A 21,146-nucleotide genomic window follows, 5' to 3' on the forward strand; every position below is an offset into this window, starting at 1 on the left:
ATTTCGACAAAGCCACCAAAAGCTTCATATATCAAAGTTCAAAACATTTTTATTAGTGTGTAATTTGTTGAATTGACGAGAGTCTCAATCCATTCGTTTGTTGGATAGCTCCTTGGATTTTTATATGTACTCACTATTCTACTTTTGAAGACTATTTATAAACATCAGTCAGCAAGTATGGATTGTGTGCTTTGATGTTTTTTTTCTCACATTACAGTGCATCCCTGTGCATTGGAGATATTGTACTACTGTGCCTTTATACATTGCTCCATTATGCGGCTTTGATCTTTCTATGGGTCCCATTGTGCCGCTGCACTCATCTGCCTGTTGTGTGCTCATTTAACAGACTGCAGCAGCTGAAGTGCACCAATTTGTGTTTTACCACTAAAGCCACAATGTTTGGGAAACACTACTTTAACGCACAACATTCTTTTCAGGGTGACGTGACCCCTCCTCTTCAGACAAATCCTGTCTCAGACCATGCGGAAGCCCAGAATGAGTGATACATTTGGTGCTCAATGACCTCAGAAAGGTCATGGATGGATGGTTGTGGCACCATTTACTCTGCTCCTTCAAGATCTGTTGGCCACGTTTAACACCATTGATGACTCACTCCATCTCCTCTGCCTGGCCAAGGTTGACATTAAGGAATCTGCCGTAAAATGGGTAGCATACTTCGTGGATGGCCATTCACAGTGCATCAAAATTACCCATTTTGAAATCTCTCCAAAGTGGTTGTTTTAGGCCATACTTTTAGAGTTGTTTGTAATTAGATTCTTCATGTAATCAGATGACACACAACTGGTAATAAGTCTGAAGGGCTAATTGGATGCTCCGAATGGAAGAAACCGTGTTCCTCGCTAGGTATCAGGTGGTGGTTGCCTCCCAGTCAAGTGACTCTAAATCCTTTTAAGTCACTGCGTGGAATCTTGTTTTTTGTGCCTACTTTATAGTCCAGTGACCTGATCCGGTCAATGTTTTGTGAAATGAGGGAATCCCCTAATGAAGTTGGTTGAATTCTGGATGCCCAATATTTGGCTGTTGCTAAATCTAGTTTGTGCCATCTTAAACTGCTGCTCTGGAATCTGTTTGTAATGTCCCCAGTCTTGATGACGTGGTAAATGATTTTGTTTAAGCCAACACTGTTGAAGGCAGTATGATCTACTTATGACTTCCAGGTAAAGCCTTGAATTGACAACAGGAAATTCTGAATCAATTCAATCAAATTAGTATTTATTTCGATTTATCAAATCATTAAAGACAATATACATCATTAAAAAGTCATCTAAAAATTCATGATATTTAACCTAAAAGTCCATCAAGTATTAAAAATATATTAAAGACAGAATTATAAGAATATAAACGTAATAAATAGTCATGCCTAAAATCATTAAAAAACTACTTTAAAATATTCCTGATTTGCCAAATAACATCGCTAGGTCCATCATGAGAAAGAAAAAAAACCATGTACATAATCATAGAGCAAAGACCAAATTATGAGCTCTTTGTGCTAGAGCTATATGATAGATATTAGCTACTGCAAGGTTCTTAATGATTTGGCACGAATGGCCCACATCCAACCCAGAAAGTTTGCCAAAGCAATCGCTATAGGCTCACAAGTGTCTGTCTTTAAAATCCTTAGAGCCTCTACCCCCGACCTTATGCCAAGATTTAAACGGACTGGTTTGAGCCTTCTTATTCTAGAGGCCTTGTAGGCTGGGCAGGCAAACAGAACATGAGCAATTTGTTTTTTCCTGAGATGGACATACAGCAGAATAAGCCTCATTCAGAGGGTGCCAATTACATGTAAAAGACTTAACAGGGAGAGAACACACTCTGAACTGATGATACAGTTTCCTATCTTTTGGAACAGTGATGAAATCCCAGTAGCTTTCATACAAATACTCTTGTTTATTCTCCAAGAAGGCCCGTGTTAGAGTAGGACTCGTACTAGATGAAAAACGTTTCATCTTAATCATATTCAAATAAACTGACCTAAGCTCTTTCTTAGAGGGAAAAATGGTACCTGCGGGGTTTTCCCATAAACTGATCATCCCCATCTCACTCAAGGTGTCTTTTAACTTCCTAAACCAGGAGATCTTACTTGAGCAGTCAGCCCGCCTGGTTTCAAGAAGAGCTTGGGCATATAGGGACAGTTCAGGGGTGACCCATAACCTTCTCCAGTACGCCACAGGTCGAAATCGGGCTAGGTCTTCAAGCTGATTGCATCCCAAATCAAGATAAAGAGGCACAATTGGAGAAGAAGATGGAAGATGTAACAAAGTTCTCACAAATGTATTTTGAGCTATAGTCAGGGACATTAAATCTTCAAACCCCCACAACTCAGCCCCATAAAGTACTGAGGTACTAATTTTAGTTTTGTATATTTTCATAACGGGGGCCACCGGTTTGGAATATGAAAGTCTCTGCTCCTTCATGAGGACTCCCGTCAGTTGGGCATGTTTGAGAGCCCACCTATAGATCTGGGATTTCCAGTTAAGTTTCCTTCCCAGGGTAATTCCCAGATACATAAAAACATCGGTCTGCTCTAACTGAACTTTATTCATAAAAACGTTCCCTTTAATGGCCTTGCGATTATGGATGACCATAAACTTTGTCTTCCCCACGTTTACCTCAAGGTCATGATCTCTGCAGAACTCTTCAAACCTGGTTAGGGCAGTCTGCAGCCCTCTCTGGGTCTTGGATAATATCAGAGTATCATCTGTGAACATTAATAGGGGTATCTTAAAACCTGCCAGGGTGAGGGCATCTGTGGGGTAGTCTGTACAGTATTCCATGACCCTATTGATAAAAAGAGAAAACGGGGTCGGAGCAAGAACACATCCCTGTCGAACCCCCTTGGCGATTGAAAACTTATCTGTAACTTCCCCGTTAATTCCCCAACGTACCTGAGCAAAGTTAGAGTTATGCAGGGTAACTAAAACGGCCAATATTTCTAAAGGCATCCCCATGTCTAAAAAGGATCTCCACATTTTAGCACTGGGCACCAGATCGAAGGCCAATTTAAGGTCAATGAAGGCTGCAAATAATGTGCCCCCACCTATAATTACCACCTTCCAGTAAATCATTACAAACCTAAGAACCTGATCGATAGTACTGTTGTGTGGCCGGAACCCTGCCTGCATCGATGACAAAATCTCTGTTTCCTCCATCCAAGTCTGGATTCTACTTAGAACCAGTCTAGCAAAATGTTTTTGAATACAGTCGATGAGGCTTATGGGTCTATAGTTACCAGGATTGGATCGATTCCCCTTTTTGTAGACCGGGATGATCTCCGCTCCAGACCATGACTCCGGCATGGGGGCACCACTGGCTATTGCATTGGCAAGTTGTTGAATATAGGTCGTCCAGTTATCCCAATCATACATAAACAGGTCCGCCGGTATGCAATCCAGACCTGGTGCCCTGCCTTTTGGGATTAATTTAATGATTTTTGAGTCCTCTTGTTTAGAGAAATGCAGGTTAGTAGTAGTATTAGGCATTATAAATTGGACTGTACTATCTTTACTAGCAGCAAACTGGGCTTCGAAATGAGTAATCCACGTCTCAGGTGTGACATGATTTACAGGTGCTGGATTTGATACACCACTTCTCCATTTGACAAGATGCCAAAATGTAGTCATGTTCTTTTCCTTACTAGCATCCAATAAGTTATGCCAATGGTTCTCATCCCAATCCCTTTTTGCTTGTTTAAGTGCTTGCCTATACCCAACCCTTGCCTTTTTAATGTCTTCCATGTTTTTTAATCTAATAGCTCTTGATAGACTCCTTTAAGCCTCTCTACATGGTTTGTTATACCACGAGGCTGCTTTTGAGCATGATTCTGTCCTTGGTTTTTGTAAGTTTTTAATAAAAAAAGATTTAAGTTTAGAGAAGAGCTCATTATGAACCTGCGGAATGATTGAGTTTATATCCTCCTGAGTATCATGATTTTGGAGGATAGCTAAGTGGAGCTCCAACAAACTCTTCATCTGTTTTAAATACCCTTCATTAACTGCAACCCTAGCCCATTTGACTCTCCTGGAATCATTGGTAAGTGCCACTTCCCAGTTGGCCTTTACTTTTTCCCCATTGTCGTGGATGGAAAGATCAGGAACCCACAGAGATAGTACCAGAGGGTTGTGGTCACTTTCAAGCCGTTCAAGGACTACCATATCCTGTAAGGACGACCAAAATTCCATGTTCAGAAATATATAATCAATCCTGCTGCTTCTTATGCAATTATTAAAAGTATGAGTACCCCGCCTGTCTGACATGGACCTCCCATTAACAGCCCTAATCCCCTGTTCTAAGCATAGCTCTTTCAGCTGTAGTGCCGACTCAGTCCATTTTTTAATGGGAGGAAGATCAAGGGACAGTATGTCCCATTGTACATCCCAGTACATTCTGAATCCAATTATTGATTACTGTTGAAGTAAAAAACAAAAAGAAAAATGCTCACATCTCTCCCGGTTTCCAATCCCTGCATTCACTTTTGCTTTAGAAGCACATTTTCTTTGAGGCCTTGGGTAATGTGCACAGAACTTACTTTGTCACTGGACCCAGTTTGTTAAGGAAGAATGTCATTCAATGGCTGTCTTTGATCTGTGAATTCAACACGCTATGTTTCTTTCTTTCACGCATCCCAGGGCTTGTGGCTTTAGGGCCCAATCAGCTGCTCATTGGTGTTTTCAGCTTATCCACATCTGGCTTCAAGTTAATGGAAAATTGGTGTGATTTGTGGAAATCATAGGAATTTGTCACTTCTTTCCTTTAAGGCCATTGTGGAAAATCTTTTATTTGCATCCTCCTCTGTGGTGGCCATGTTCTTTCTACCCATCGTGTTTCTAGAGCCTTTGGAATTGTAAAGGTAGTTCAACACAAATCCCCACTTGATTGACCTGCAGTGGATACTAAGCACAATCAAAAGGTTGCATTTATTTTTGTTTTCAAATGTCTCTGCAACCATTTTAATCACAGCCTTGAGGTCCTGGCATTGCGCTTCCATTATATTGTGTATAGAATATATTGGTGCATCAACCTTACATTTTACTACAGAAGTCTTCGACAGCCAGGTTAGTCACTTAATAGGAGGTGCAGTGTGGATGGAACTCAACATTTAAGCTTCCACTCTTTCTTCCTTGTTCTGGAGCATGTGTCTTTCTTCTAAATAACTTGATCCTTGATACTTAAGAATAGTATTTTACAATAATCACTTCAGGGTACATTTCTAATCGCCAATGCGATGTTGCTTTATCCTCCTCTTTGAACTTTTTGATCTTGCCTACAAATGTTACGTTCTCAAGACAGTATTTTGCCATACAATTTGTCCGATTTTCTATAAGAATGATTGAAAATAGCTCCTTTCCTTTTTGGTTCTTGTAGCAATGTCTTTGGAGACTTAGCTACTTATGAAGATGTAAAAAGGCATTCGTTTACAGATCCAGTGTATGGATATGATTAAAGTTATCCTAATTTAACCTCCTTATAAGGGGGAGGAAGTTGGATCTTTTGTGAGTTTGATGTAGCAATATCTTTCAGTTGTATTTTCCATGACCACTTCATGCAGTTGAGAAAATCATCTTGCAGGAAGAATCAAGTGACCACAAAATATATCAGTGTGGCAGTTTTGATTTCTATAGAAACAATGGTTAATATATCTTATTGGCTGTGTGTAAACCTCTGAGCTTAATTGGCTTCATGGTATGACATGGCCGAGGTATAAGGTGCAGCCATAAAAGGCAGGTGAAGCAAGAATGTGCTTGGTGGTATAGAATGGGGTATCCTTGGCAAGTTTGGAGACACTGGACAAATCCACAGATAATGGAGATTTGTGTGCCTACAGAAAATAGATTTCGCCATAATACTGTAAATACAGAGGACGCTAATGGCAAGATGGACTGATGTCAGTGGGAAAAGCACTACTCTGCCCGACAGTACTGTAGCTATGTTCATAAAGTTAGGAAGTAGATGTGTACTTGGCCTAGCACTTACCTGTTTCTAATGCGTTAGTGTCTTTGTAGAAAAGCATAAGACTTGAGCATAAAGATCTCATCTGTTATGGAAGTGCAGTACCCCACGTGACTGTGCAGTGGTTCAGAAAGATAAATGCATGACAGGAACTGGTGCTTCCTTGCAACTTTACAGCTTGAGACCTGGTCTTTCAGAGAGATTCTTGGTGGACCAATTGGTTGAAGTTTTGCGAGCATTGTAGATACTTATAAGAATGAGAGTGAGTGACTGATGGTTCTAGTGCACATGAACTGGAGTCAAGAAGAGAGGTCGTGTTTGACTGGAGGAGCATTATTTGGGAGATTCTGCAGGAGAGAAAACCAAACAGAATTGCACAATCGGAATGTGTGTCTTGGTGATGCCTTCGATCCTGTCATGGCCAACATGCAGTGCTTAAAGGGGTGTTGTGTGGCAGGAGTTTGGAAAGGCGCTGATAAAACCTACCCAAACACGGGTAATATGGTTCTGCTGCTCCATGCCAAAACTAGTAATGAATATCCTCAGCACCTTTATTTATAGATCACACAGGGGTCATACCAATTGGGACATGCCTTCCAGTGGGGAAAAAAACAAGAGGATGATCGAGTGAGCCTGCCGTGAGTTCCTGATTAGAATGAGGCAATGCAGACTTGATCTTAGTTTGAGATGATGGACTGTGAAGTATCATTTAAAAAAGTGCCTGAGTGCACTGGAAGATGATGATGAGTGCTGTAAGTAGAGCACGTTTGTGAGATGATGTGTTCACCAACCCTTGAAGGCAGTATGACCATCATTGTAACTTAGGTTCTGATAAAGGACTCTTGATCCACCACCTAGAGGCAGGCTACCCCAGATCTTGCAATGTAGTGTAAAACTCTGTAGTAAAAACATATATTCTGTACTGTTTCCATGCCTTATTGATAAGATCTTTATCTTTACCTGGTTGTGTTTTTTTCTATTTTCTTGCTAGTTTTAAAAATGTGATTTTTAGATGTTTCAGCTTGGCATGCACCACACTCAGGAAGCCAGGCAATTTTATGGTTGCTATGATATTCAGAACCGGTAATAAATAGGCAGCTCTGGAAAATGTTTTAATAGCAGTCCAGTATTGGACCAGGAAAACATATGTAGCAAGCATGCATTTCAGGAATTCTTCCCCCCAGTAAATAAAAAAAAAAAACACTTCACAGGATAGTACAACAGAAATACAAATCCATTGTTTTCATAGGCGTCTCTCAAGGGAAGCTCCTACAATATTTCAGTATTTATGTTTGTGGGCCATTACACTGGAACATCATCTCCTGACAATCCAAGCTTTAAAGCAGCCCATAGTCCCCCAGTTTACCAAGGGAGTTTGTGTCCTCCCTGGCCAGCTCAACAAATTCTGCTACCATGCTGATGTGTCAATCTAGACATTGTTTAGTGTTTTTGTGTGTGGTATTTTGTCTTTTTGGGGGGGTTAGTATTTTGGTTGGTCTGGTGTGTGAAAGTTGTGAATCTTCGGCATAAAGAAGGTCTTAAGCTATAGCAGAATCAAATCAATAAGTGATTTGCAGAGTGTTTTTACCCCCAAAGGGTTCCTTGAAAGAACCCAGTGCAGTAGATGCTGACCGAACAGGCGTAGTTTCCAGGGTTGGTTCCTAAAGACATAGCACATTTAGGTGTTTCATAAATTAACTTAACTTGGCGGTTAGTGCAAGCAGGCATCCATTTATGCAAAGCACCCAATTTGGATGAGAAGTGGAAGTGATCTTGCATTGTTGCTGCTTGTTGACTTGACGCTGGAAGACTAGCTCATCTAATTGAACTCTCACTGCTGAGATCTGTGTTTAGTCTGTAGGCCTCATGCTCAAATCCCCGCAATGTTGACTCAGCCTTTCATCCCCTCAAGGTGGATCGAACAAGTACCTTGATTGGGTATTAATAATTGAATCCAAAATGTTCTCTCTAAAGTCCATTAGATAAAAGCGATATATTAGCAACACATTATTAAATCCTGACCTCAACAATATGCTCTATCATATAAAACTAATGGAAAAGCTGCTGTGTATCATCGTCGTCATCTCACCATAATCCAAAAAGTGATAGAAAATAATCACATGCACGTGTTGCTTTCTTCGCATAGATCTTCTCATAAATATTTTGGTCAGATATGCCAAAAAAGTTATAGTTCACTGCATAAAGCCTGAGAGTACAATTAACATATGCAGTTCACATATGGTTCAAAAGTATTTGCAAGTTTGGTTTGCCTGACGGTAGAATTGCCCATATTATCATATTTTTTCTTTTATTTTGTGAAATGTTTCATGTGAAAAGCAGTGTGCGCTAATATCAAGATAGTAACCTGATTTATCAATTACTACCATACATGCATTTCATCACTATTTGATGTCCCCAAATATTTGTACGACAGTTAAAATACATATTTCAGGTTAAGAATGTTTCTAATTTTCTAGCATTTTAAACAGATTGCATCAAACGAGAGCCCATCTGGTGTAAGAAAACATGCATTTCTTAATTTCCATACTTGGGTTGAAAGGTTTATTAATCAATTTAGTTTCATAGTCAGCGCTTTCTCCAAAGCAGTCTGTTATAACTTTTTTTTAAATATATTTGGCTGTAAGTGCGTTTGTCATGGAACGCTTACCACTTTGACTCCAAGGCTGACCGTTTTAAAGTAATGTAATTATTGGCATTTTGAGTGAAGTTAATTTTTTGGAAGCCATTTGCCACGTTAGTTTTATCGCATACTTTTTCACACTGAAAATATTATCTAAGTATTGGGCTGGAATAAGACATCATCTGAATTGAGGGCTCTTTTTGAAACTTGGGCTTTGCTGACAGTTCTGGCAAAGATTCTGTAGAGTAGCCGTTCTTTACCTTTTGACTTATGTTGACCCCGAATATATCATTTCTGGAATCTGGGGAAACCCCCCTAAGTCATTTTAATGATTTGATCCTCAAAACAATACACAAATACAGAAACAAGTGTGCATCACCATGCAAATATATCTTGGAAGATTTTATTTGCTTCAAAAATGAAAAATATTCTATGATTGAAATTTTAATGGGAATATTCGACCTTTTCCAAATTTAGTTTTTTATCCCTAAAAGTCAAAGCAATAGACTAGACTCTGGAATACACCTGTGTTTTAGGCTCCTAATTCATGCTCTTCTGTTTTTCGGTGAATTCAATTGAGGTGAGGAATTGTCTGTACTAGCTTCCGTTTTCTGTACTTACACTGCACCCACGATTCAAGATAAGGATGGCAACTTAATTTTTTGCTTCCAGTTTCGAATTACATCAACTTTCAATTTTCAACTTTATTTAGTTTTTATAAACAGTGGTGTCCCGCTTGAGTAGGCATCACAGACCCCAATAGGTCTGTAAACCATAGGTTGAGAACCACTGCCTTAGAGCTCTGCTGGTGTAAAATGCCACCCATCAGCCACAAAATCCCATAGGTGAAGACCTCTGAGTTGATTTTAGTACTTGTCTATACCGAATACATATGGCACTAAATTCAGTTTCTACACGTAAGAGGTACGCTGAAGCTTTGACTGGCATCTTTTGAAGGTTCCCTTTCCTGTTTAGTATTTATCTTCATGACATTAGCTTGCTGTGTCACCCATCAGTGTCATCTCTGTGCATACAACAGCCGGTTCCTCTGTAAATTTAATTGGGTGTTCAGCGCTGAACTTGTTGAGGTTGCATGCCTATCTAGATTGATTATTATAGTTAGGTCTCGGCTGCGAAGGTTAGCCTTTCTGAAGATAGGGGAATGAAATGGTGATTATTATGTAGCGCCTACAGCTCAGCGTTGGTCGATGTACGGCTAGGAGAATTGGATCTAGGCCATATTTTTAGGATAGAAAAATACATTTACATACGATGAATCTAAATGAAGTTTTCTGACACATTTTGTGATTGTCCACAAAATCTGGTAAGGATCTGGCCCTCCTAGTCCTCTGCTGGACAGCCAGCTGTAGCTGGTTTTCATTAGTTGTACAGTTACTATAAGTAATCGAGCAGTGAATCTGCTAGTGGTCCTTGACTAAATGCAGTGGCTGGTTCACAGGTAGCTGTGATGGATGGTGACATTTTCAGTATCTTTATTTTATGCATAAGGCACGATTTTGTTTTTGTTTTCTCTATGGTGCATATGTTAATGTTTAATATATGTGCAAAGTAATTATATATATCTATGCACAAAGTTATTTCTTTACGAATATACCACCTTCTTTTTGCTATTACAACCACCTTCTGAAGTTAGATTACACTTGTAATAAGAAAATAACATGAACGGCGACCTCTGATGTCATAGAGCAACTACTCTTAACAGCCTCCAAACAGTGACCATGTACATTCCCTCTGATATTGTGAGGAATGAAAGCATAGAAGTGCCCGGACAATTGTTAATGGTCCATCTTCACACAAATTCTCGTACGCAGTGGGCATAAAAATCATAGTGTGCGGGAGGAAGGGTGAAGTGGGCAGTAGAGATGTAGTGGGTAGGGCAGGGTTCAAATATTGAAGAAAGACTTTTAAAACAATTGGAAGGGTCCTTAAAAGAAAGCAATTGAGAACGTTTTTAAGGTGTAATGTAAACATAGGGAAAAGTACGGACAATGAATGATGGGGAGAGAGTAAATGCTATGTTTTGTTAAAGATGATTGAAGAAAAGAATATAAAATGTCATCAAGCTGCTTTTAAAGAAGTTTCAGCTGTGATATGCTTTATGTATTCTCCATGAAACCACAATGTTGGCACCACTATTTTTAATCACTTTGATTACAGAATACAGGCTGAAATTGCAAAGACTAGAAGCTAGCCTTCTAATGCATTTAAACTTAAGCTTGCACAAATGCTGCTTTAGAGTCACCTACTCCTAATAAACATATAAGAAGTCTATTGGAGCCCAGTGAGAGAAGGGAGCAGCGAATAATTATTCAACTTAAGATATCTTTCCAGGGAGCTTGGTCTATTTGAGTATGTTTGAAAGAATCAAAATCCAGGCACCTGGACGTCATTTAGGGGTCGCCAGGAGTTGCAGCTGCAACCCCTGTCTAGCCCCTTGCTACCACGGCACTGCTTTTGCCTCAGGTGGCACAACCAGTGCCTGGAACACAGGGGCAGCTCTTCCCAATAGAGGCTGGTTGGAACTCCACTTGCCTGGTTTTCTGTCAATTTTGTTTATTACACAAATAGTGAAGAATAATATCACTAAAAGTGTAATGGAAAAAGGAGTACAGCAAGCTGAAATGTGACCCTATCTGGAAGCTAAGGTAAGTTAAAAATGCTGTTAAATGCACGTTGTATGCATGCTTGCAGCTGCGAGTCTGTTTATGTGCGCAAGAGTGTGTGAGTATGTGTAAGCAGATGTGTGTGTGAGTCAAAGTAAAGGTCAAATGGCATGCAATGTCACTTCCACTACTTCAGGCATTTTGGTGAATTGGGGTCCATGTCCAAGCAAGGATATTAGGTATAACTCATCATCCATGTGGCTACTTAATGTCAGAAATACTAATATTGCTGAAGGATGTTTTGTGATCATCTTGTCTCTTGAAGAATGAACCAGTGAATGCACCCGGAGATAGTGTTTAGACAAATGGTTGATTATGTAAGATATTCCCCACCCGGAGTAACCTGATTTAGATTGAGATTTTCATTAGCAGCAATTTCATATAGCACAGAAAGCTGCCTATGGATATGGAGTAACACCTGAGATTTTTTTGTCTCAAATATGTAGGGACTGTTCCATGCATCCTGTTATATTTGGAATCATGCTAAAAAGAGAGAGATGTTGTTAGCCAGGATGAGTACTGAGAAAAGTTAACACCCTATAAAACAAACTGTAAACAGTAACTACATGGACAAAGTATGAATTAAAAATAATCCCTGCACAAATAATTATACCTGTAAAGGGATTCAAATGTTCAATTGTGTGAAGTCAGAAGTTTAAGATGGCCATTGTTAGTGTATTGTACGGTTAAGACCACTCCTGTTGATGGTATACTTATTTATTTATTTTAACAGAGCCTGTGGTACTGTGGAAGTTTCCAGAAGAGTTTGAAGACAAGGTAAACATATGATATTTCTTTCATAATATAATAAGAACTTTAATATATAGAATTATGTGAACAAAGACATGATATTATGGATGCCTGAGGCCTGCCACTGACCCCATTTTTCAACAAAACTTCCATTTCAGTACTTGGTTTTCTCAGAAGTCAGTAAATGTGCATCAATCTACTCTGGCTTACCACCTTTGGTTTTGTATGGTTTTAACCCCTTCCCCGCTCATGACGGAACCGTTCCGTCATGAGCCACGGTTGCCGTGTGCTCATGACGGAACGGTTCCGTCATGCCACGACCGTTGGCGGCCGCTCCGCCCACGCGGCGCTGTTTCCCCGCCTGTGCGGGGGGACAACGCAACTGGGCGGAGTCATGACGGAACCGTTCCGTCATGAGCACAGCTCAACCGTGGCTCATGACGGAGCGGCTCCGTCATGAGCACAGCGCCACCGCGCTGCACCCCCCAGCGCCGTGGCGGAATTCCCGCCGCGGCGAAGGGGTTAATATATTCTAAATGTTTGTATCCATATCCTCTTTGGAGAAACTTGTTTGTATTCTTGCGTTACCTTGCCTCATTTCAATCACTTCCTATCACCCTTGAGTTTCTTCTGCTCTTAATCTCTTGCTCATCTAATGGTTATATGGGTAACCAGCAATCTGCATGTATTTTGTTCTCTTTTCTTCATTGTAGTTTTAAATCTCATACAGAAAACATTTTTAAATTGTTACAAAGCAATTGACCTAAATACAAAGCATTTCACTTACCTAAATTGTTATTTTCTGCTGCTATGTATTTAGGATGGAGCCACATGCTACAAAAGGCTATCCCTAAGTGACAGGACTCGGACCACTTTTTAAAAATGTTCTAACCGCTTAGCTGCTGAGGCTTTAACTGCCCCAGTGCTGAGCCCAGTTTGTGATGTTTAGGATGCTTAAGCATTCTTAACCTTTTTTCCATAAAAGGTTTCCCAGGCAAATTTGCCTCCTTTTTTCTCCCCACATAGTGGGAATTTTAATTTTACCCAGTGTTTGTGGATTCCACTGGAGAGAACAGAGAAAGTAGCCATCAAATACAATTTTTATTTCTTTTGGAAAATGGAAAAAGAGTTGTTTACGAAAGCATAGGGTTTTTTTTTCTTCTTAAAATTGCATCAATAAAATGTTTACTTTGCTAAAATCACCATCTCACAGCTTTCAGGAACAAGTAGATTTTTAAAACCAATAGTTTTTGCCACAGATTTTAAGTTTTTCTAAATGGTAGTCCATTTTTCCTACTTGCAGTTTGTAGTGGAAACGTGAGTAACAGCCACGGGTGAACTCAGACAACTATACATTTCTGAACGTAGGAAAAAAAAATCTGAATGCAGCAAGGGTTCACTTATATATATAATTTTCCCAAAGAAACTAACCATTGAAAACAAATGAAACTAGAAGGGAAAAAATGCAATTGTTTTTATTTTTTATATTTCTTTATTCTTTTTATTTTCGTTTCATCTTGGTTTCTTATAGGAACACATAATTTCCACGATTCATCTTACTACATACATTCCAAACAAATATTATCCACTTCACTAGCAATACAATCTTCAGAATATAAAGATGCAAGTGCATAGGGTAGCCAGGGGAAAGTATAAATAGTCGCAGGTACATTTTAAAATGGCAGAATGACAGATCCATTCCAACGTTATAATTATTTCATCAAGAAAATGAATGTACATTTTGTATTTCCTCCTCTAAAGTGCCAAATATAGAGATCCAAAGTGATAAGTGCAAAAATAACAGTTTACATATACTTCTCAAATTCGAAACTGGGCATGAAAGTTGGCTCCCTCTACAGTCAGCCATTTCACCCATTGGGTCTGCATTGTATAGACCTGCATATAATAAAAAAGAGACCCAACTTCCCCCTGAGTTGTTTCAGTTCGCAGTGGTTGTAGTTTCCTTAATATGGTCGTGATCTGATATTATACTGGCTTACTCTGCCTCCAAAACATCAGAAAAAAGAGCTCAGCATTTCCCCATGGAATCCGCCCCCATTCACCATCCAGTCACCAACTGTCCCAAGACTACATTTCTCCAATATCAACTCCCCTAAGCAGAAGTGCTTAACAGAACTCTCAGCATGAATCTTTGGAAAGTGTAACCACTAAAAAAGTTCCTTCTGTTTAGCTGTACAAGCCAAAGGTTTACAGTACCTAACTATTAGAACTGGGGGTCTCTAGATGGCAGAGGTAGGTACCTTTGACCAAATGGGGACCCTTGCTTCTAAGTCAGGGAAAGGGGATTACACTACTGGATAATCCCTGCTCACCCCCTTGGTAGCTTGGCACGAGCAGACAGGCTTATCTCAGAGGCAGTGTGTTAAGCATTTGTTAACTCATACAGTAACACAGTGAAAACACTACAAATGGATACCACATAGGTTTTATAAAAATAAGTATGCTTTATATAGACTTAACACAAGACCACAAACGACAAAAATCCACAATACTGTACTCAAAATAGACTTAAAGATGGTAGAAGTAACTTAGTTCAAGTTGGTGATAAATGCGACACGTTTCTCACAAAAGTACCTGGATGCGTAACGCAAAACAAACAAATGGTTAGCAGGGAGGGAGATGTGTCGGTTCCTTGCTTCGGGGGAGGTGATGCGTTGCTCCTCAATGCTTGTGCAGAGTAGGGCATGCGTCTTGTTCCTTACTGGAGAGGAGGTGATGCGTTGATTCTCGTACTGCGTCCCGGTTATGATGCGGCAAGATGGCGCCTTGATGCGACAATCCGATGCGATAAGATGGCGCCCTTGATGCGACGATGTGAAGACGATGCGTGCACGCCTGGCGGCCGTGCGGCGAACTCTGTAACTTAGGAGCCACGACAGGCCCTGCGACACGATTCTCCGGTGATGTGACGGTAAACAGCTGCGACGAAGGCACGCTTCTCTGGTGATGCAGCAGCGACCTCTGCGGCGGCGACACGCTTCTCCAGCGATTTGACGGCAACAGCTGCAAGATGATGAAAGTTCTTTAAAAGATCCTTCTCCTTTACTTGGCAATGAAGACCCCACTGCAGGCCAACCCAGCAACACAGCACACTGGCAGGGGGGCAGTCCAAACTCCTGCAGCTTCATTGGTTCTTCTCCTTGGCAAAGGTTTGTCTTGTTGTTCCAGAAGTTATCTCAAGGCTTGGGGTCTCGGTCCCCATATTTATACTACTAAATCCTTTGTCCTCTGAAGGCAGAGGGGCCTGTACCTAGTCCAAACCAGTTCTGTGCAGTCCTGGAGCACTTTGTTTACAGGACACCTTCTTTCCTTTAGCAGGGTCGGCCAGGGACATCAGACGCACCACAGAAGGTGGAGCCAGCATTGTGGAAGGCAGACCCAGCCCTATTCAGGCCCAGGTGCTGACTCCTCCCACCACTCTACATGCAGATGGGTCTATTCAGCCCTGTGCTGATTCACCCTGTCTCCTGGAATCCCCCAGCCCCTGTCACTCACAAAACCAGACACACAATACACAAGCTAGCAGAGGCAGGCAGGATGGTTAGTTAAGAAAATACCTACTTTCTAAAAGTGGTATTTTCAAACACAGAATGTTAAAACCAACTTTACTAAAAGATGTATTTTGTCATTCTGAGTGCAGGCATACTAAACTCGAATTTCTACCATGTTCCCTGGGTCAGTTAGAATTATAAGGTGTTCTAATGAAACTGCCCATTCTGGCCTATGGGGACTGGTAGCCTTTCAATAGTGACAAACGAAAATGGCTGTAATTCACTATTAGGACATGCCACACACACCAGGACATGTCCTACCTTATGCTTACAATGCACCCTGCTATGGGCCTACCTTAGGGGTGTCTGATATGAAGAAAAGGGAAGGTTTAGGGACTGGTAAGTGGGTGCACTTACCAAGTCGACATGACAGTAATTGACTGCACACAAGCTCTGCAATGGCAGGCCTGAGACACACTTTACATGCTGCTTCTGTGGGTGGCACAACCAGTGCTGCAAGCCCACCAGCAGCATTTGATTTGCAGGCCCCGGGCACACATGGTACACTGTACTAGGGTCTGACAAGTAAATCAAATAACCCAATCATGGAGTCACTAATCATTTCATGAATTTACAATAGAGAGCATATGTACTTTCGCACTGATCAGCAGTGGTAAAGTGCCCAGAGTCATAAAACAGCCAACAACAGATGAGAAAAAATACAGGAGGCAGGCAAAAAGTTCAGGGATGACCCTGCAAAAAGGGCTAAGTCCAACACAGCCGCCTTCCAGCCAAAACGCAGGGTAGACCAATCACTACCTTGATGGGCTTCTCTGCTTTGGGCGATAGAACATGGACCCTTGGCCGCAAAAGCAGGGGCATACTCCAGTTCTACGCCAATCTGACCCCATTTGGATCCCTCTATCCATACTCTCAGGGCCCACCAAGCTAACCCATGGGGAACCCTTCTCCTCACCTGTGGACACCATCTGTGCAGCACCTAACCTTAGCTTGCTCACAGGTGTGTCCCAACAGACAGACCGCAAGCCACAGTGGCCACTGACAGTAGTCAGTGATGAGACCCCGGCCTCGTGCCGCTCAGGGCTCTCAAACCTCTGTAGCGTCAGAGAGCGGGGGCAGTAGCCCCAGGTGCTTGGCACCCTTTGTCCACTCTCGCTCCTGTCAGATCAGGTATGACATCCTGGCACTGACCCACCAGCCCACCCCAGTCTGTACCCGGCGGCTGGACAGGAGACTGGGGTGGGCTTTCCCACACCCGATCCTCCTCCTCCTTGGGGCTCTGTACCCTCCCACCTTGAGTGGTAACCCCTTCCAGAATTGTCAGGGTGCCTGTAGCAGGTGTCCTGCACCATCGCCCACCAGTTCAGGGGTTCTATCCTGCAACTGGGCTTCCAGGTCAAAGGTGACACCCTGAACCTGGCCCTCCAACCTAGGGTCTAAACCCTCCAGTTGAACCAGGGTCAGAGGCGAGGTCTCCCTCCCCCTGCACCCCCTTCCAGAGTACTGCACCCTCCCTTCAGGAGCGGTACCCCCAGAAGACAAACCGGTCAGGACACTGTTTACAGTTGTCCCACCCTCCAGGTCAGACAACACCTGAACCTGGCTACTCAACCCAGGGACCAAACCCTGCGGTTGAACACTTTTCCGGCGCACCAGGACTTCATTGGGAGCACATATGCCCCCCGAGGGTGACAAACGCCTCATGTGTCGTGTGACAGTCTGCCTGGCGCAGATCTCCCGATCCCTGTCCATCTGACAGCGTGTGAAGATCCCCCAGGACATTCTGGCTGGCCCCTGACCCACTGGTTCCTTCCACTGGGGATTCTTTCCCCCTCTCACCCCTCACTCTGGACTTCTGCACCCTCCACTTGGCACTGCTAGACACCAGAACTGATGGAGGCTTGCTTACAGACACTCCCAGTTCACTAGACACTAGGGGATCACCCTCAACGGGTGGTCCATCAGGATAGACTAGGCTCCCCACCTGGTGTTCCCCGTAAGGAACAATCCAGGCCCTGAGACTGAGGCAGGGCACTACCGGGACATAACCCATTCTCACTCCTTCACCTTAAAGACAGGACATGAGGCCCTACACTCCTCCCACTACAACGGGACCTAGCTGGGCCACTCTGAACCACTTTCCCCACTCTGGGTTGGAAGATACCTGAGCCACTCCCCTTAGGGTCACTCCCCAGTGCCTCCCCGGACCCTTTCGAATCCACCAAAAGGTCTGCCTCCAATATGAGCTCCCTGGGGTCAGAGAACTCACTCTCCAACTGGTGTTGGCATAGCTCTGGAAAACAGGGACTTACAATTGGATCACACAGCCCCCTACAAGGGTTGACCAAACTATCCTTCACCCCACCATCCAGTGCCTTGCACACGTACTCCACACCACTCTCCTGAGATTGGCAAGACAGTATCTGACTGTGTGTCACTCAACCCACACTCTTCTGGGCGGTCTTCACACTCTCACACCAGGACTTCAACCATGGGGGAACCCCTCTCCCTGCACCTCTCATCTAGAGTCAGTAGAGTGTCCTGCCCACCACCAGGACCATGAACCCCTGCGTCAGTTTCCCAATTCACCTCAGGGACACTGCGCACCACTGGATCTACCTCATATCCTAGAACCTCCTGGTGTAAATTAACCCCCTCCTTCAAGTCAGGCGCCACATCTCTGGACATGTGTACTACTCCCTCAGCACTAGAAAATTCAATTTTGCTGCCACCATCTGAGCTGGTGCAAAAACAACAGTTGATGGACAGAATGCAGGACAATGTCATACATTCACCCCAGTACAGAGATCTGGGCCTAAATCTATCGTTTTTTTGCTCACCTTGCCTTTCCAGTTTGAACCCAGCCATATGCAAATCAGTCTTTACTCTGTGCTTCATGGGAACAGTCGTGCCCAAACTGCCAAGCCAGGTCCTCCCTGGACTGGAACCAAGCATCCTAGGACCGGTTTCGGGGTTTCACCCCTCTCCAGCCAGGATAGCGTGATTCCAGTGGCATGGGGAGCACGGGACTCAAGTCTGAGCATACCCGTCCCACTCGGGGTGACAAATGCAATAACAACAGTTGATGGACATAATGCAGAACAATGTCATACATTCACCCCAGTACAGAGATCTGGGCCTAAATCCATCGTTTTTTGCTCACCATGCCATTCCAGTTTAAACCCAGCCATATGCAAATCAGTCTTGACCCTGTGCCTCATGGGAACAGTCCAGCCCGAACTGTCAAGCCAGGTCCTCCCTGGACTGGAACCAAGCATACTAGGACTGGTTCCGGGGCTGGATTCCACTTCCAACTCAGCAAAGCTCCCTTCCTGATCTTCCCAAATGTATTCTTCTTGGGCTAAGGCACTTTTGGCCTCATCAAGCTTTCTCAGCTCCTCATCAATCTCTCTCAGCTTCTCGTCATAAGCCAGAAACCAGGCATCTGTTTCTGTTTCTTCCTCACTTTTAGAGAATTCCTCCTCCTCAACTGGTAGTGTTGCCTTCCAGCGGGGTAACTCATACTGAAATATGGATGCCTCTAGATCCTCCCTGGGCCTTCTCTTCACAGGCAGCCCTCTTTCCATGCAAAACACACATAGCTCCTTCATTGAGTAGATGAACATGTGCCAGAAGTCGAGTTCCATTTTGCAACAACTAACCAGAGTCATAGGATCAAAAAATACTTCCAGGAGGACACCAGAAAACAGTATGTGGTCGCACTTGGTCTGCACTCACTAGTAGTGTACACCAATTACTGTATATTAGTCACAAATGCAAGTCCAGAATCCCACCGCTGCCACCAATGTTAGAACTGGGGGTCTCTAGTTGGCAGAGGTAGGTACCTTTGACCAAATAGGGACCCTTGCTTCTAAGTCAGGGAAAGGGGATTACACTACGGGATAACCCCTGCTCACCCCCTTGGTAGCTTGGCACGAGCAGACAGGCTTATCCCAGAGGCAGTGTGTTAAGCATTTGTGAACACATACAGTAACACAGTGAAAACACTACAAATGGAAACCACACAGGTCCAACACTAACCTTTTGGGGGATTTTTCCAAGGGAATTTTGAGGTTGAGAAAGAATGAAATTCCTTTTACAATGACACATAAAGAGTTATCAAAAGGTTTGCACTTATTCAAATAGGCATATCTAGCCCAACTCAACAGATTTGCCACTTTATAATACACTCTAAAATCTGGCAGGGCTAACCCACCTTGATTCCTCAACAGGGACAGCACCCCCCATAATTTTGTGGCTTCTCCTATGCCATATGAAGGCACTAATCAATTAATTCAGCCTTTGTAAAAAGGTATTATGATACACACACGGAATTGATGTAAAAAAAAGGTTTTACTGAGGTAAAATATGCATTTTGATTAATGCCACCCTGCCTATGATTTAGATTGGCATCTTCCCCCACCATTCCAACATAACCCCAGCCTTACAGAGCAAGATGGGGTAATTTAAATCATACAGATATTCATTCCTTTCAGAGATCCTTATACCCAGATACCAGACCGTTTTTTTCTGATGCACCTGCTGAAGATCCAAGGGCAGGATGGACACATCAGTGTTAAAAAACAGGATCTCGGTCTTAGAGATGTTTACACAATATTTTGAAACATTTGTGGACAAAGCTGAACAATTCTTGTGTCACACCTCTCTCAGGTGTAAGATATGCCACTAAGGCATCCGCATATAATTTAAGCTTAAAAATCCTGAGAGCTGCCACCTTAACTCTTTGCTTTGACGAAAGCGTCAAGTGTGCGGCTCAATAAAAAGAGTAAAAAGAGTTGGAGACAGAGGGTAAATCTGTCTAGTGCCCCCGCAGAACCTGAAAGGATCACCATTAAATGTTATTGCTATGGATGCTCCCTGATAAAGCACCCGGTTGACCTCATGAGCTGGGATAGGAACCCTATAACTTCCATTACCAGAAGCAAATAATGCCAGCTCACAAGATCAAAAGCCTTCTCTGTGGCAATCAACAAAACCACCGCAGGGGTTTTAGTAAGGTTGAAATAATCAATTGCTTCTGTCAAATAATGTGTATTGTAGTAAAGTTGATGACCAGTAATTAACCTGGATTGGTCTTTCCCAATTAGAAAGCGCATAACTTCCGCCAGTCTTGCTGTTAGGATTTTCCTCAGATTTTTATAGTCTGAGTTCAGCAACATAATTGGTCAGAACAAATTTACGTACTCCAGGTTTTTATCCTTCTTGAGAAAAAATGTAAGCAAGCTTTTTCTAAAGGAGAGTGGGAAAGAGCCACCCGTCAATATGCTATTAAATAAGGCAGTCAATGGAGCTTTCACCTCTAAAATCAAGGTTTGGTTCTACTCTGCGGGGAACCCATCTTCTCTTGGTACCTTCCCTCTTGACAAGTATCTAACAGCTGCCTCCACTTCTAATGATATAGGGTGAACAAGGCTTAGAGCCTTGTGACTCAACAACTTTGGGAGGGAAAAACCATCCAAGGAGCCGAGCATATCTCTCCTATCAGGTGATGGACTAGTTGAATATATAGTCGTAAAATGATGACAAAATACGCTCTCAATTAATGAG

At 42.6% G+C, this 21,146-nt stretch overlaps 1 protein-coding gene across 2 annotated transcripts in view; it reads left to right on the forward strand.

Annotated features, from left to right (window-relative positions):
• The window catches only part of DENND1B (DENN domain containing 1B), a 1,072,082-nt gene that overhangs the window by 200,040 nt on the left and 850,896 nt on the right, over positions 1 to 21,146 (forward strand). For both annotated transcript variants that reach the window (XM_085601836.1, XM_085601835.1), the window contains exon 3: positions 12,029 to 12,072. In XM_085601836.1, the coding sequence (XP_085457962.1) occupies positions 12,029 to 12,072 (44 nt within the window). The remainder of the gene's footprint in view (positions 1 to 12,028; positions 12,073 to 21,146) is intronic.

This window comes from Triturus cristatus, chromosome 4_2 (assembly GCF_964204655.1).
Source record: "Triturus cristatus chromosome 4_2, aTriCri1.1, whole genome shotgun sequence".
NCBI lineage: Eukaryota > Metazoa > Chordata > Amphibia > Caudata > Salamandridae > Triturus > Triturus cristatus.